Consider the following 18,387-nt stretch of genomic DNA (forward strand, 5'->3'; position numbering starts at 1 on the left):
AANNANNNAAANCNNANNNNTNANNAANAAAAATAGACCTGTCACGTTATGAGTGGAAGCTCCATCGTCTGCTTGGTCCACACAACCACTGTTGCAGCTTCGTCTACCAGGAGTTTCGCGACTGTGAATCTAAAAGAAAAATGAAACATGAGCAATCGAAAGGAAAAATAAGAAAAATAAAGGAGAAAAGGAAATAGAAGAAGGAAGAAAGGAAGAAACGAACACGAGGGAAAAAGCATAACGCAAGAGAGAAGGGAATTTTAGGGTTCAGAGAGATTTTAGAGGAAACACAAGAGAGAAGGGGATTTTAGGGTTTAGAGAGATTTTAGAGGAAGGAAGGGTTTACGCATATAGTGTTTTAGAATTAGGGGAATAAAATTTTACAATTGAAGTTTTAAATTTTTAAGAGGGAAGATTGTGTTTTAGAATTGGGAGAATAAACCTCTCTTAATAAGAATTAAAGCCCCCACTATTATTGGCACTTAAATAAATAAAATCAAACCTCTTAAATGATGTTAATTTGAGGGAGTTTTTTATAACCTCCACAAAATAACCCCCTCTAAATAAGTTTTTTTTTGTAGTGTCCCCTACCGCCAGACTTGTTTGAAGACTTCCTCTAGGTCTTTTATATGTTTCGCGCTAGATTTTGAGCGGACCATGTCGTCTACATACATGTCCATGGTGGTCCGATTTGATCTACGAAGATTTTGTCCATCAAACGTTGTAGGTTGCATCAAAATTCTTCAAACCAAAAGGCATGACCTCATAAGAAAAGTTGGCCTTCTCGGTGATGAAGGTTGTCCTGTCCTAGTCGAGCGCATACATTGGGATTTGGTTGTAGCCTAAATAGGCATCTAAAAAGCTTAACATTTTGTGGCCGGACGCCTCGCTGACCAGGCTATCAAAGCCTCGCTGACCAGGCTATCAAAGCTGGGTAATGGATATGAATCCTTGGGGCAGACCTTGTTTAGGTCTGTGTAGTCAGTGCACATGCACCACTCCACTGGACTTCTTAACCATAACCACATTGGCGAGCCACATGGTGTACGTCACTTCCCTCATAAACCCCACCTCTTGCAACTTTCCTACCTCTTCCTCCACAACCTGCCTCTTTTTGTATCCCATTCCCCTCTTTTTATGGGAGACCCACTGCACCTCCTTAAATAGCGCCAGCTTGTGAGACATGACCAAGGGATGGATCCCCAACATGTCGGTCGCATCAAAGCGAAAAGGTCGCGGTTGCGCCATACTGCAAATCTCAACCCCCTCTCGACGTTCGGTTCCAAGCCTTTGGCAATCATAGTGACCTTGGAATCGTCTTTCCCTACAATGATCGGTTGCAGGGCCCCCAAGGGTTCCATCCGATCTTCCGTGTTGGTTCACGGGTCCAAATCTACCATGATCACCTTTAATTGTGCTTCCTGTTTCCTGGCAAAGTGCGGATAAAGCTTCAGGTCGGTTGCATAGCACTCGCGTGCTGTCTTTTATCTACCCGAACGATATAGATAACCCCTTTGTTTGACAGGTATTTCATTGTTAGGTAGGGGGTTGACACAATGGTGCTGAAAGCATTCAGACACGGTCAATCCAATAACATGTTGTAAGATGTGTTAGCTTCCACTAACAGGTTACACACTACTTCTCTTCGTTGTCCCGACTGGTCCCGAGGCGGGTACGAAGCTCCACGTACCCTCAGGTGTCCACCCACACCCGCGAAGCCAAAAATATGCTCGTTGTAGGGCACTATCAGATCTTCAGATAAGTCCATGCGCTAGAAAGTTTTCTAGTACAAAATGTTGACTAAGCTTCCTTGGTCCACTAGTACCTTGCTCACTCCGTACCTAGCTCTTTCCACCGTGATGACCATAAGGTCGTCTTACTCAGGGTCGGGTGCATGGAAATCTTCATCCATGAAAGTGATGGGAGGCATGGTCTCTTGGACCTGTCTACTGTGTGGACCGTTCGAAGCACCCGAACATGTCGCTTCTTGGCCGATGATAATGATCTGCCTCCGACAAACTCGCTAGAGATGGTATTGATATGGCTACGTAGGGGGCGGTCATTACTTCTGCTACGACTTCTACTCCTCCTTTGTTCCGATCGTGTGCGATCGTTCCCGCCATACCGTTGGCATCCGCGATACTCCCTCCTATCTGAACTTTTATGCCGAGGGCTACGCTCCGATCGCTTCGCTGGGTGTTTGGTTTTTATGTACTTCTTCAGTTGATCGACCGAAATCAACTCCTTTATTTTGTCTTTGAGAGTCACACATTCCTCAGTCATGTGTCCCATATTCTTCTGGTACAGGCAATGTTTATAACTGTTTGCATTGGGCGGCGTGGGTCGACACTTCGGTGGTGAAATCACTTTTTCGCTGAGAACTTCCTGCAATATTTTGCTCGGGTCGTGTTCAATGGGGTATACTAATGGAAACGTGATCCTCTTGGTAATTCCTTCGGCTTGGACCCTCCTGGTCTTTCACCAAAGCCTGGTTTGTTCCCATATTTCTTGTCACCTACCGCTTCTTAATTATGCTTCTTACGAGACTCCTTCATCTCTTCCACCTTTATATCCTTCGTCGCCCTCTCTCTAAGTTCTTCCATGGTCTTAGGGGCTCGTCAACAGATGTTGTCGGCGAACGGACCCGGCCTGAGGGCTGGGAGTACGTATTAGAGGGCGAGCTCGAGTTAAAACCCTTCACCTGCCGCACGGTCTTATGGTACCGGTCCATAAACATTCTCACTGCCTCTTCCTTTCCTTGCTTAAGGTTCACCAGTGAAAAAACAGTCAAGTCTTGAGCATGGCTGCTCGCAAACTGACGATCGACCATGCGCTTGAGACTCTCAAAGTTCTTAATCGAGTTGGGAGGTAGCGAATTAAACCATTCCAACGGTTCTCCCTCCAACGATAGGGAGAAGGCTTGACACCAGATTGTGTCGTACCCAGTGTGAAACGTCATCTGATTGGTGAACGTGTTTATGTGATCCTTCGGATCGGTTGACCCATCATACATCTTGAACAAGGGAGTGACGAACTGCTCAGATATATGAACGTCCATAATGGCGGGAATGAATGACAGACTTGACACCAGATTGTGTCGTTCCCAATGTGAAAAGCCATCTAATTGGTGAACGTCTTTATGTGATCCTTAGGATCGGTTGACCCATCATACATCTTGAACAGGGGAGTGACGAACTGCTCAAATATATGAACGTCCATAATGGCGGGAATGAACGACAGCATGACGACCGTGTTCTCCTCTTTCACCACGAGTTGCTTGCTAATTACAGTGCTCTCATCTGGGACGGTCTTGATCCCGCTTTCCCTGACTCTTGTCTTAGTCGGCCGCCATGAGTCATCAAGCGTCGTGTTCTGTTTCGTCTGTTCCTCTTGGGCCACCTTCTCTCCTTCCTCTACAGCTTTTCCTCCCACCTCTACTGTGACTTGGGTCGCGTTCTCAGCCCTAAGCGTGGCCAATCCCGCCTCGTAGCGTTGTTGCATCTCCTCAATCTTCTGTAGTAGCATATATACATACATACATGGTTTGGGTATAGGGTCGAGTAACTTCTAACTCCTTCACAATTTCTCCTCCAAAGTCATTCTGGACACTATGTTCTTTTCTTAGTCTTCACTTCAATCGTTTTGGAGAGGTACCTGCCAAAGGTTCTCCGATGCTTAAGTCAGTAAATAATTCGTACGGTGTTCAAAGAAATGGTATTAAATGCATAGTAAATGTGATCACCTACCTCTTACCTTTGACCTGTATTTATATTTTTTGAGATAAGCTTGAGATTAGTGATATCTTAATATCGGCCCAATCTTAGTCCATTACTGCTACTTATCATTTACCTTAATCCTTGAAAAGAAAACTTATCTATTGAATAAGGTCGGACGTCCCTGATTTGGGTTGTTCGGTTTAGGGTCGTTCGGTGTTGTCTATCAGAGTCCAATGGCATCCATCTGTGGTTTAGCCGTTCCTAATTCTCCTACATTGTCCGGCCTACTTGGTACACATTATATCACAGAGTTGTCCGACCCCTACATTACAATACATATATAAATATATTACATATTAATGCTTTAATGCTTCTCATCATCATTACTGGCATGATTCTTTCCTTACATATAATATACGAGTGTATATAATGAAAATTTAACATTATTACCTAAAACAATATCATTATCAATTCAAAATCAAAAGGATTCAATTTAAAATAAATCAAATGTTTATCATACAACACAACTCTATTGGTTCAAACAAAATGCAAACATTTTGACTTTGTTTTTCGAAGACCAATGTATTAAACAAACTTACAAAATTTGCACTTGTCATATTTCAATGTCTCGCTTCTCACGAGTTGTATCTTTAGGATAGGCTTTAACCTGAGTCTAACTTGGCTCTGATAGGATAAGCTCTAACTTAGCTCTAATACCATGTTAAGTTTGATAGTGGCCTGATAGCGGGTGGAACAATATGCCCAACAAACAACAAATATCGCTAGGATAGGCTCTAACCATAGCTTTGATACCATTTAAAGAAGTAGACTTTAAGCCTAACTCAACCCCTCAAAATCGGCTTGCAAAGTGAGGTTTGCACCCACTTATATATTATAAATTGGCCTTATCTCAAGTCGATGTGAAACTTCCAACACGCCTAACTATGTTTCTTACTCATTAGAAGTTTGTGTTTATATGGCACCCAATGACACCTAACTCGCATTTAGGGATCTTAAACATCTAGTTCTTTAAAATTAGGTTAAACCCCTTCAAAAGTCCCTATTTTCGTACCTTTTTCCCAGTTGCATCCCTGTTTTATTTTTTTTTTCCAATTTGATCCTTAATAGTGTATAATTGATTCAATTGAGCCATCACCGTTAAATCAAGTTAACTTCGTCAAGTTTTTTCTGAGTTGTGTGTGACGTGGATTTTTGAGGTACATGGCAGTTTGTTAAAAAAAAATTTAAAAATTGGGGTTTTTTTAGAAGTTGTTCTCTTCTCTGCCGTTCCATTTCCGTCATCTTCTTCTTCTCTGCAACAATGGTAAATCAATGATTTTTTGTTTCTTAAATTAAAAAAAATGTTTTCATCAGCTGCAGTCACAACAACCACCCTATTCCAGACGACGTCGTTCCATTGTCGTGACGGAGCCATCATCTTCACTGACCTTTAATCCCAAATTCAACTTTATCGAACCCTAAATTGCTTTTCAGAAATCTAAGACAGAGAGAACCTTCTCCTTCTGGGCTTGGACAAATCAACGTTCCATCTTCCAAATGGGTCGTATCCTTCGACCCGTTTTTGAACGGGTTCAACTTCTCCAACGTTTTCGAAATGGAAGAGAAGAACATTGTCTTTTTTGTTGTTGTTCCAGACGACGTTGTTCCACTGCCGTGAGTATTCTCACCGTTATTAACGTTCTTATCCTGCAAATCAGAAATGGACATCTGTTTTTCTTTCTGCTTTTCCTGTGTTTTGAACGCTCGATGTTTGTTAATTTTGTTTTGTGTGTTCGGATCGTGTTGTTTCGCCTTCAGTTGCGGGGATCTTCGGTTTAGGTTTGTTTAGGGATTTTTTTTGTTGTTGTCTGTTTCTGTTTCTGTTGGAGTTTTTGAATGAATTTGTGGCGTTCTGGTTTGAGAGAAGTCAGTGGGTATGGAGCAGCAGGTGTTGATAGGTTGTCGGAAGAGATGAATGATATGAAAATTAGGGACGATAGAGTATGAATATTTTCACTTTTTCTCATTTTAGCCTTATTTCAGGAATGTCTTTGTGGTTGATTTTGAGTTTCAGGCTAAGTTACTTTCAATTTTTCTACCATCTTCAATAACTCCATTCTCAAGTGCAGAAGTGCTTTGCAAAGAGAAAAGCGACCAATAGTAACAACAACAATGGAGTTTTCAAAACCAATTTTTAAAATGTTTTTTTTTATCAAATGCCATGTATAATGGTCAAGCAATGTCACGTTTAAAAAATTGTCCAGCTCTATATTACAGATCATCAAAAATTTCACGGTGTTAACTAAATTTAACGGTGATGGCTCAATTGAGTCAATTATACACTATTAAGGATCAAATTGAAAAAAAAAAACAGAAATGCAACTGGGAAAAAAGTACGAAAATAGGAACTTTTGAAGGAGTTTAACCTTAAAATTAATATAAAATCAACATAAAAAATTAAGACAACAAGTCACACTCAATGAAATAAACAAGAAAACAAAATCCAAAATAAAAAACAAAAAAATCTTCCAACTAATCTATATAATTCAACATAAGGCAATGCAACTTTATCATTGAAGATCAAACATACTCAATTGAAGAAAAAACAACAACATAACCAAATTACTTCACATGAGAGTTCAATATCAAATCCCTTTAACACACTTTACTCCTCATCATCACAAATATTAATCGATAGTAATTTTAAATTTTACTATCCTTTACCTTAAATAGTTCTTCCAAAGCTAAAACTTTATAATTTTATATACTGAGCAACTCCCAACTAAAAACCTAATGTAAAGTATTAAAAAAAGCATAAATTTGTTATAAAGTAGATTAAGCTGAAAAAATCACTTCTCTCAACTATTGTTATTAAGATTTATGACTAAAATCATATATAAACTAGAAAAAAAAAATCTTATAAAATAAAAATAAAAAGTTATTCTATTTAAAAATTCAAAGAAGCCAAAAACTATTGATTTTCGTTAAGTTTGATTTTTCTTCTTTTATATATTATCTTATTCTTATATTATATTATTGTTTTCTCACGTTACGTGATCTCAGTATAATTTTTTTTGTCTTATTGTCATGTATATTTATTGTCTTATGTAAGAAATCTTTTGTTTTTATAGGTTTTTTGAAAAGCATCATAAAAGGTAATAAAGGTTATCTATTTCTCCTTTCATTAAATTCTACAATATATCAATTGGTTTTTTCCACATGAACCAAATTATTTATTAGACTTTTTCATTAATTTTATTTTCACGCACTTTAAATTTTGATGAAACTTAACTTGACAGGAATATTCAATAGAATAACAAATGCCGAAGGATCAAATGATGTGGGAGAATTGATAGGTCAATATATTCTACCAATATTAATTGCAACTAGATATTTGTTTGGACTCTCACTTTTTCTAGTGATATTCATCTATAAATGGCGACGTAGACATTTTTCAATGTATGAAAACATTGAAAATTTTTTGTTAGACAACAATATAAATCCCATTAGATATGAGTATAGAGAAGTGAAGAAAATGACTAAAGGTTTCAAAGTGAAATTAGGAGAAGGAGGTTTTGGTTCTGTGTACAAAGGAAAGCTTCAAAGTGGCATAGATGTAGCAATAAAGATGTTGAGCAAATCCAAAGACAATGGACAAGACTTTGTTAATGAAGTAGCTACCATTGGAAGAATACATCATGTGAATGTTGTAGGTCTTATTGGATATTGTGTTGAAGGAAAAAAGCGTGGTCTAATTTATGAATACATGCCTAATGGGTCATTGGATAAATTTCTTTGTCTCGGTTTTGAACTGAGGCAAAAATGTGTGTGCTTTTGTCTCAGTTTATTTTCAACTGAGGCAGTAGAGGGTGTTCCTTTTTTTATTTATTTTTTCTTCAGACTAGTGCATAAATAACATTTAACGTCACGCGTTTAACGTCTAACGAAAAGAAATTCAACGTAAGAAATTACTAATGGTAGATTTGTAAATAAAATGTCATCATAGAAGTCGGTTAAATGGGTCTCCGACGTCAAATAAGGTATAGACGTTGGCTCCCCCAAGGTCAGACGTCAAATGGTCCGCATACATAACTGAAAAGTCATTATTTTATTGCTAGTTAGAAATTGGCCCCCCTCCCACAAACATAAAAAAGGTGCAAAATTACCTCAGTTTGGGCGCCAGTATTAATTTTTTTTACCACTTAGACATCGGCTAGGAAGGGGGTCGAAGTCTTAGAGCACTTTGATGTCGACTGGGAGGGGGCCCGAAGTCAAATACCCTGCATTTTCACACACTAAGAACGTGAGCACCAGTTACGCGTTTTCTCTCTTCCTGCGTTCATATTCTTCCTCTGCTTTCTCTCTTTCGTCATTAACGCTCAAATAAGTTTTCTTCCACTTTGCACCGTTTAAAATCATTTTGCACAAATTATATTTGGTTTGGAACCATTATCGTTCATTTGCACCGATTAAAATGCGTTTTCATTGGCTTTTGGTGCAGTTCTAGTGTGCGAGTTCTGAGACCTCGGCGACGGAGCTTTCCCTCTTCATTACTTATGCTCATTCTGCATTGCTTGTGCTCTTTCTCCTTTAGTGATTACCATTTTCAACCCTTCAAGAAGGTTGATATATTTGTTATTATTTGGGATTGCTTTTTAGATTGTTTAATATTATAATGACTTGAAATGCTTAGTATATATCATTTTGTGATGTGCTGGGAACATTTTGTGTATTTCAGGTATGGTTCTATTGTAAAAACATTTTTTTTAAATGTAAATGGGACGTCAGTTAGTGTCAAAACCGATGTCAATTGACGTTTGTTAAGGACTTTTGATGTCAAATTGACATCTCCCAATAAGACGTCGGTGTTATGTTGTATGTTGAATTTCCAAAATAATAGACATTAAAGGCCTTTTTTGAAGTAGATGGGGGCCTTCTGCCTAGGTTAATAGAAGGGTTTTTTCTTTCTTTCTTTTTTTTTGTTTTTTTGTTAGTCTTATTGCCTCGATTGTAGATAGAACTAATACCATAAGGGTCATACTGCCTCGATAGTGATAACAACTGATGCCTATTCTACATGTTTTTTTTTTTAAGAAAAAAACAGGTTTGTTTTTGTAGCAATCCCAACTACAGAAGCAGACCTATATATTTCAAAATTTTCCAGAATAGTCTAGAAGCATATATTCAATAAAAATTATAATAAATCATAAATCAATTCAATGTACATAAAATTGTAATCATAAATCAACTTAGAAGCATAAATCAAAATCCAATGTAAAAATTTAACATAATCATAAATACTCTAATGTAGAACTTACTATATCCTAATATCTACATACTATTATAGAGTTGAATTACATATTTTGTAATTGCTTTCCTTATGTGTTTAAGGGACTTCTCTGGAATTGAAGTAGTGGAATTGAATCTCTACATAAGACACAATGATTTCAATTAGTGTATATGAATTGTAAACTATAGAGAAATAAATTCAATAAAACCAAACATTATTGTTTCCTAACCACTTGTAACATGGGCACGGGTAGTGTGGTCATCATCTAATACATGATGTAGTAACCACACTCATATGACCTGCCTTTTCTATTACACTTCAATATACTATCATAATTATAAAATGTTAAGGAACATCATTGAAATAGTACAAAAAGTAACAAAGTATGGACTAAAATACCAAACCTTAAGGGTCAACCATGCAAGTTTTTACCTTTAGCAGTTCACCTCTCGGACAACATCATATGTGCTACAAGAAAACTATTAAAAAAATGGCATTAGAATACATTTATATTAGAAAGAAAGTCCAAACATTGAGGTTCTTAACAATCTACTACTTGTCTGAGAAGGTTGAGAGGAGACTTGTGCAATGAAAAACACCATACAGCAACGTTCTCCGTTATGGAAACCACAAGTAGCTACCAATGGTGCCTGGAATTGGTAATAACTTAATTATTATATACTAAATTCACAAATGAAGCTTTAGAACTAAAATACTTCACTTACTTAACTATATAAGGGATAAAATATAGCTTTTTCCCCATTGTAAAACAACTGGTGATGTATGCTTGGATGTAATCAAATTTATTTCCTTTATGAGTCATTTGGAGATTAATGAACTCATATACATCATTGAACCCCATCTTCTTAGTTACACCAAACAAATACCTGAAATCAAGAAATGATCTAGGCCAGGTGTCCATATCGAGGGGTAAAAAATAGAGCCAACCAAAGATTTAGGCCAGGCGAAAAAATACTGAAATGCTTGTGCCACAATGACAATCTCATCTATTGGCACAAGAACAAACACATTTGGTACACAATTTCATCGGCTGTGACATTCACCTCATTTTCTCCTAGTTCTATACCATGAACTAGAGTAGATGCCTTAAAAATTGTGCCACGAGCCATGAGTCTCGTCCATGTCGTCTCCTAGGACGCCTTTTAGGTGATCGACAAGTTTACCAGATCGTAGCAAGTAATAATCCTGGTAAGATAGGGCATCGTTTCCTAAGAGACTCTCGGCACTAGACAGACGTGTGATAACTAGATTAATTAAGACTTAAAAAGAACGAAATCATTGGTTTAAAAATACAATTATAGAAAATTAAATATGAACGCAGTTTTGATCAATTGAAGAGAAAGTAAATGAAAGCAACTGAACTGAACTTGAAGCAACTGATCTGGCTTTCATTTACTTTTGAAGAATATTCGCTGATTATGGATTTTGGGTGATGCATATTTCCATTTTGAAACATGGCTTACAGCCAACAGGGTTACGTTTAGTTTTTATGGATTTTTGGGATAAGCATACTTTCTTTTTCTCTTAGAATGAAGCACACACCGACACACACCTTTTGGATTTATTTTATTTTGCTTTTAAAGATCTTCGTATTTAAATTGATTTAGCTTCAGCTTGGACCGAGACTCATTTTAATATTATTGAATTTGGAATTATATTCAGCAATCTAGTTCATTTTATTTTACTGTTAGCCATTTTTAAGTTCCCGTGATGCATTTGCTTATTTCTCCATGTGCATTTGCGTTTGGATATTTATCTATTGCATTGTTCAGTTAATGTTTTCATGCACTTTAATGCTTTCAATTATGTTCGGTTGTGTTTAATTTCCATTTTAATTTAGTCAACTGCATTCACAAAACCTTTCACCACCACCCCCCCCACTATGTGTTTGACCTAAGTCTCGAACAACATTTGGTCCTTAAGAGACGACCTTGGAGTCACTTCCTAGCATTATACTGCATTCTTTAAACACATCAAATTTGTATGGGGTGCGACACCCATCATATTATTTTCTCCTTTACTCGTTGCTTGCTTTGTTTAACTCATTCATAGCATGATGTATGAATTGCATGAGTATCGGGAGATATCTTACAATTCAGGTTCTACAGAATCTCTCCCAAAAGCAGTTTTGCCTAGGGATAAGGATATGAGTTTTGGTTGTCTTAAGCTAATAATCATAATGCAGAATTAACTATTAGGGATGCAAGGGATTATGGTCTAGTAATTAAGGATGGACTTTCTTCGCTGAGGGGTCGGGTTTCAAGCAAATTAGATAGTGACATTAACCTTAATGAAGAAGAAGAATTCTTATATGCATGTGGATTTTAAAAAATGATTTACATACGGATATTTACCTACCAATTTTTCTGTATGTAAAAATTGTATGTAATCGAAAATAAATTAGGTGATATTATATACGGATTTTCAAAATTAATTATTATAAAATAAAAATAATATTTCATTTTCATTATATCACTCTTATTCATTCCCTTTCTACGTCCTCCTTCTCAGATCCTTCTCTCTTACATTCACTCACCTTAATCACTCCTCTCGCGCTCACTCGCCTCTCTCGCACTCACTCCCTCTTGTTTACTTTCGCACTCACTACTTGTTCACCATTACTCTAATCTTCTTCTTCGCACTCAGTTCACTACTTTGTTCTTTCCAAGTTGAAATTCCCCTTTTGACTAGTTTTTTCCAACTCCAAAACCCTAGTTTTGTTTCTTCCAACTCCAATGGAGCTTCACTTCTCGAAGTCGACGGCGCCTTGAAATTCCCTACATATCCAACAAAAATGTTGACGAAGATCTCAAACTTATAATCACTGTCGATGACAAAGGACCGGTAGGGAAGAGAATGAAGGACGCTAGGATTTCCAAGGGGAAACCCTTGATCATGGAGAAGGTGAGGGTTTGGGTGCAGAGCATGGCCAGAGGTAGTCTTATTGAGGATGAATTGGAAAACAAGAAGTCATCGCTATTGGAAAATAGGTAGGCTTCTTTTCTACACTAAGAGGGGGAGAGGGTGAAATGGTGTTGTTTCAAAAATAACTTCTTTTCGCAATCTTGAAAACAAAGTACGAAACTTTTTAAACTTTCTTGAAATGCAAGTAATGAAAATTTGTAAGCAGCGGAAAAACTTAGTTGACTGCGTGAAAATTAAAGTCAACTATAATGTAAAAGAGAAAGGATAGAGAAAATCAAACACAGGTTTTTATACTGGTTGGGCAACAATGCCTACATCCAGTGTCCTTCCACCCCAGGAAGCAAATGCACTATAATGGTTGCAGTTTTTACAACAAGGAATTTATAGAAGACCTCCACGTAAAAAATATAAATCTTCTCTCTAACTCAAAACCAAACTATAGGCCGAAAACCAGCAAGACTGCAGCAAGAATCCCCTCTTCTGCAATCTGTTAACCACTTTGAACAATCCTCAAAATGAACTATCCCCCTGTATCACAACAGGTCCAAAACCAGCAGTCTTCACGGATGCCAAGCCGAACAATCAATTCAGCAGTCTTCAAGGATGGCAAGCCTAACGTGATCAAACGCAGAACACCTTCTTTGTGCAGATGTTGATCAACCAATGCATGCGCAGAAAATATCCCTTAAGAATCTCGTTCAAGACAGATCACCACCGTCTTCTTGGAGAATTCTTGGAGCTCAGAGAATTCAATCTGAAACAAAAATGAAATTCTTAGATCATCAAAAGTCTTCTGAACAAATCGTGTTCAGCCTATTTATAGATTTCTGTTAATTAGACACATTCTTAGTCGAATATGCTACTAATACAGTCGACTGAATTATGATAGTTATAACAGAACAGTCAATCAGGTAACATACAATCAACCAAAAACAAAACACATTTAAGACTAAGTCATCAATGCTCAACTAACTTTTAAAAATATAGTCATTAGAGCGCAAGAGCATAACGAAATTTCAAATCAGACAACAGATACAGTCGAATGTGTGGCGCACATAGTCGACTATCAACATGTAAAACATTTTGAAATTCTTTTCTTCTCAAAATATCACACAGCACTAATTCTCAAAATCTGTACAAGGATTTTAGCATAGTTGAATTCACTAGTAATGTATTCGAGTTCACTATAACTTTGTCGCACAATAATAAGTTCATAAAAGTGCTTGTGGTTTCCAACTTTGAAACATGTGCAGTAAAACATTTGTAATGATGCATTTGCACATAGCACATAAAGCATATAAAGATGTTCCAGATATATATATATATCAATCAATCAACATAGGAACATGTAACACAATTCATAAACATGTTCAACAGATATCACAATAAATCAGCATAAGAACATGTAATGCAGTAACAACATGTGCTTTTTATTAAGCAGTGTCTTGTCATCATCAAAAACTAGATTGATATAGAAATTGTGTTGTCAACAATCTCAACAATCTGCCCCTTTTTTGATAATGCACAACCATGATTAATAACGAACCATGTTTGCACATTTCAATACAACACAGAGTAACAAAAGATATATTACAGTTAGAACATTTAAGTACTCTGCATGTAACACAATTAAAAAACAACAAATATCAAGCAGAATATGAAATAGAATATAACAATACTCCCCCTTTCATAAAGCTTTCATAAATCTCTCCCCCTTTGGGCATTAGCAAAAAAGGTATGCTCAAGATCTTTTGCTGATAAACAAACAGAGATGCATCAAGAAGTATATGCAATTATCAATATGCAATGATGCTCTCTCTATCGCATTTAATCACATGTAAATGATAACTTCCCCTGGAATGCAGGCATGTAAGTGAAAAATGTGTAAAATGTAATACTCCCCATATCATTATGCATAGATATTAGAACCTGCTTAGATGGACAATGCAGTGTATCACATATTATATAAGCAGTACGCACAAAGTTGTATCAAAGACAGGATAGCAAACAGTTTAGTCATGCAATGATACAATCAACAATCTCACAATATTATCTCAAATATGATATGTAAAAATCAATTTATATCAGAGATAATAGCAGATATCAAGAATAAGCAATCAATGAAAGAATAACCAAATTCTAGAATTGGAATTTATAACCCTGTTATGAACAGTCGATTACATAATTTTCCCAATCGAATGCATTGCGTTCCAACATTGTTGAAATCCACTTGAAGTTCCAAAAGCAATGTTCTTCCTGCAAAACCTTTCAAAGATCTTTCCCAGATCAAGCATTTTAGTTAAGCAAGAAATATAATCATGAATAATAGAAGTCAATATGTAAAGATATATAACAGTTCAAGCATAGTTGACTTCAATCAAATTTCAGTCGAATCAATTTACATTCAGCATATCAGATTCAATTAATCAAGTAAAAGCAACTGAATTAGATTCAAAATAAATTTCATTTCATTTCTTTGAGAAGGATATTACAATGATGAGACTCGATCAAGGAACAAAAGATGCAAAAGATGGCATTATAAGCCATACAAAACAGAAAATAAACAAAGAGTAACCTATGACTTTAGACTCTACACGGTAAACAGAACTTTATTCTGATTCAGAGATTTTAGTAGTGCTTTCTTCATGATAATGGTCATTCTTACCATTATCTGTGGTACAATTTTCTTACCAAATCAACTCTCTTGAAGCTTGAAACATGCTTAATCCTTCCTTTTATCTAACTTTTTGAATAGGTTTAGTATTGGTTACACATACAAGTTTTCATCATTAATTCTCAAGTTTTGTAGGAAATTTGAGTGCTTTGGAAGAGCATCCAAACTACCAAGAATGGGAGTCCAAGAAGAGCTACAAAAGCAAGCAGATCTGCAGAAAAGGAGAAAAAGATGCATTGTAGAAAAATCAGGCTCGGGCGCCCCAGAAAGGGGTTGGGCGCCCTTTCCTGCTGTTTCACCTCAAAATATGGCGCATGGGCGCCCTAGAAAGGGGTTGGGCGCCCTTTCCTGCTGTTTCACCTCAAAATATGGCGCATGGGCGCCCTAGAAAGGGGTTGGGCGCCCTTTCCTGCTGTTTCACCTCAAAATATGGCGCATGGGCGCCCTAGAAAGGGGTTGGGCGCCCTTTCATGCTGTTACACCGCAAAATATGGCGCCGAGGCGCCCCTAAAGGGGGCTGGGCGCCCTTTAATGTTGTGTTTTCATTTAATTTTGGCGCCTGGGGGCCCCAGAAAAGGGGGTTGGGCGCGACTTTTTGCTGACTTGGCACCCTAGACCTATAAAAGGCTCACATGCAACGAGAGTGTCATCTTCTTGGTGGTTGAAGCTCGAAAACAACCCTTTAGACTTGTGGGAGCCGATTTTAGGCAGTGGGAACTCTCATTTCTCCTTCCTTGGATCTTCATCTTCTCCATTTTCTTCTATTGTAAGCTTAAGCTCTCCATGACTATGGAGAGCTAAGTTCTTTTTTTTGGGGAATGATGTAAACTATAAAACTCACTTGTAAATGCACTTGGTTTAAATGAAAATATGCTTCTTTCATTACTTGGTAATGTTTATTTCCTTTGCTTAAAGCTTGTTATTACTTGATCAACCATAACATGATTTTAGGGTTTGCTTAATGTTGGGAAATGTTGTGTGAACCTTGAAATGGACTAAACACCTAAAGGAAATAGTGTCTAGGATAGAGCTAGGACCTTTGGTTTTCTTAAACTTCTTTTCTTAATGCAGATGAACTTGTTAGGTTGCCAAGGGATTGAGATTTAATAAGTGAATCTAGGCTTTCTCACTAAGGGATTAGGTTTAAGTAACTTAGTAAGTTGACAAGAGCAATTAAATGAAGAAGTGGTTATGTGCATTTGCATAGGAGTGTAATAGTGGAAATCATTCTCCAACATATCCATTCCATATCATCTTCAATTATTTCATTCTCAAGTGTTTTAACCCCAAGAAGTTCACTTTATCATTTATGCATTATGTTTATTTTCATTGCACAAATTCACATTAAAGGGAACCATTCTTTAGCCTAAGTTAGTTAGATAATTATACGATAGTAAAGTGTTGACTGAGTCTCTTAGGATACGATATCCAGTCTTACTGGTTTATTACTTAAAACGATTTGGTACACTTGCCAAAGAGTTAACAAGTTTTTGGCGCCGTTGGCGGGGACTCGGTGTAATCACTTTACTTTTGTGTGATTTCTAACCCATTTAGGCATTATTCGTATATTTTTTTTACTGTGAATAATCTTTGTTTTCATTATTTGTGGGCTAACTTGGTGCTCTAGTACTATTGTCTCTAGTGTATGTAGGGCACAATCCGTACTAGAAGCACACCATCTTCTCAACCTCTCCTCTTAGATCCTATAATTAAAAAGACTGCCCGAAGAAACAATAGTAGAAGAAGAAGAAGAAGAGAGAATCGGGCATCTAGAGAAACTTCTCCCATTCTTGTGATTACTGAGCAACCCATCTTACCTGCAGCTGATCAAGAAGTTGAAGATATGGCTGACAATCGGAATGATAATGGTGATGGGCAAGTGAGACGCACATTGGAGGACTACTCCGCTTTTTCAGGGTTGCTTCATTTCAATAGCATTGCACGACCACGGGTCAATGCCCCAAACATGAAGATGAAGCCTGCTCTCATTCATCTTGTGCAGAGTAATAAGTTCCATGGTCTATCACATGAGAACCCATTCAATCACATAACCAGCTTCATTGAGATATGTAACACGGTTAAGCTCCAAGATGTATGTGATGAAGCTGTAAGGCTCAACCTATTTCCATTCTCATTGGGACGCAACACCAAGGCGTGGCTCAATTCCTTTCCTGAAAATAGCTTCACATCATGGCAAGAGGTGGTGGCAAAATTTTGCAACAAATACTTCCCTCAGTCCAAAGTTAACAAAGGGAAGTAGGAAATCTCATCTTTCCAGCAGGATTTTAGTGAGACATTGAGTCAAGCCTTGGATAGATTCAAGGGGCTACTGAGGAAGACATCCATTCATGGGTTTAATGAGCCGACTGTCCTGAACATGTTCTTGGGAGGATTGAGATCCCAAACCAATTTGATGTTGGATGCCTCAGTTGGAGGAAACATACGTTGGAAGACCCCAGGAGAAGCCCATGAGCTCATTGAGAACATGGCTGCAAATGATAGTGAATTGCAGAATGAAAGGGGGCAACAAAAAGGTGTCTTGCAACTACAGTCTCAGGATGCCATCTTGGCACAAAATAAGATAATGACCCAACAGCTTGACATTCTCATGAACAAAGGCTCTCAGTTGCAAGGGCTCCAAAATGTGTCACACGCCCAACATCTAGGGTTTGAGTTATGTGGTGGAGAACATGCAAATGGTTAGTGTGTTAAACAGGCCAATACCTAAGAAGATGTGAATTATATGGGTAATCAAAACCGACAAAGTAACTACAATTAAGGTTTGAGACCACACCCAAGCATGGGCCAAGGACAAGTTGGGCCATCAAATAGACCACCACAACAAAAATATCAACCACACCCCTCTCTATCAGAGAGAACTTCTAAGTTGGAGGACACTCTTTAACAATTCATGCAAGTCTCCATATCCAACCATAAGAGTGTAGAAGCTTCCATCAGGAACTTGGAGATCCAAGTGGGCCAACTGGTCAAGAAGCTTGAAGAGAAGTCTGATAAGAGTTTTGGAGCTAAAACTGAGACAAATCCAAAGGAAGAGTGCAAAGTCATCACTACTAGAAGTGGTAAGGTGTTAGTTGAGAAGGAGAGAGAGGAAAAAGATAAAAGAGCTGAGGAGATGGAAAAAGAAAAGAGTGGAGAGAAAAATAATGAGAAAGAGAATGAGGAGAGAAAAGTAGAGGATGAGAGTAAAAAAATGAGAGTGTGAGAGAGGAGAAAAAGAAAGAGGGAGTTGAGAAAAAGAAAGAAAGGGAGAAACCTCTTCCTTACCCTAAAGTCTTCTCAAGAAGGGAGAAAGAGAAGCAATTTGGGCGCTTCATGGATGTCTTCAAGAAAATGGAGATTACTATGCCCTTGACCGAAGCACTGCAACAAATTCCCTCTTATGCAAAACACTTGAAACAGTTTCTCAATAACAAAAAGAAGTATTTAGAGGAAGGAACAATTGAAGTTCAAGGGAATTGTAGTGCCATTATGCAGAAGAATCTACCTCCAAAATTCAAAGATTTGGGGAGTTTCGCCATCCCTTGCACCATTGGGAATCATGAGATAGGGAAGGCGCTTGTTGATTTAGGGGCTAGCATCAATCTGATGCCCCTATCCATGCTCCAGAAGATTGGTGGTCTGGAAGTCAATGTTGAGAAACAGGTAGGCTTCGTTTTACACCAAGAGGGGAGGGGGTGGGTGAATTAGTGTTTGTTCAAAAACAAAATCTTTTCGCAATCTTTATACAAAAGTGAAAAGCT

At 37.6% G+C, this 18,387-nt stretch overlaps 1 protein-coding gene across 1 annotated transcript in view; it reads left to right on the forward strand.

Annotated features, from left to right (window-relative positions):
* LOC106763492 (LEAF RUST 10 DISEASE-RESISTANCE LOCUS RECEPTOR-LIKE PROTEIN KINASE-like 2.1) overlaps positions 1-16,886 on the forward strand; it is a 23,862-nt gene extending 6,976 nt beyond the window's left edge. The window contains exons 3-5 of the mRNA XM_022782193.1: positions 6,848-6,871; positions 7,016-7,542; positions 16,278-16,886. Coding sequence (XP_022637914.1) covers positions 6,848-6,871; positions 7,016-7,542; positions 16,278-16,886 — 1,160 coding nt within the window. The remainder of the gene's footprint in view (positions 1-6,847; positions 6,872-7,015; positions 7,543-16,277) is intronic.
* The last annotated feature ends 1,501 nt before the right edge of the window (positions 16,887-18,387 follow it).

This window comes from Vigna radiata, chromosome 6 (genome assembly GCF_000741045.1).
Source record: "Vigna radiata var. radiata cultivar VC1973A chromosome 6, Vradiata_ver6, whole genome shotgun sequence".
NCBI lineage: Eukaryota > Viridiplantae > Streptophyta > Magnoliopsida > Fabales > Fabaceae > Vigna > Vigna radiata.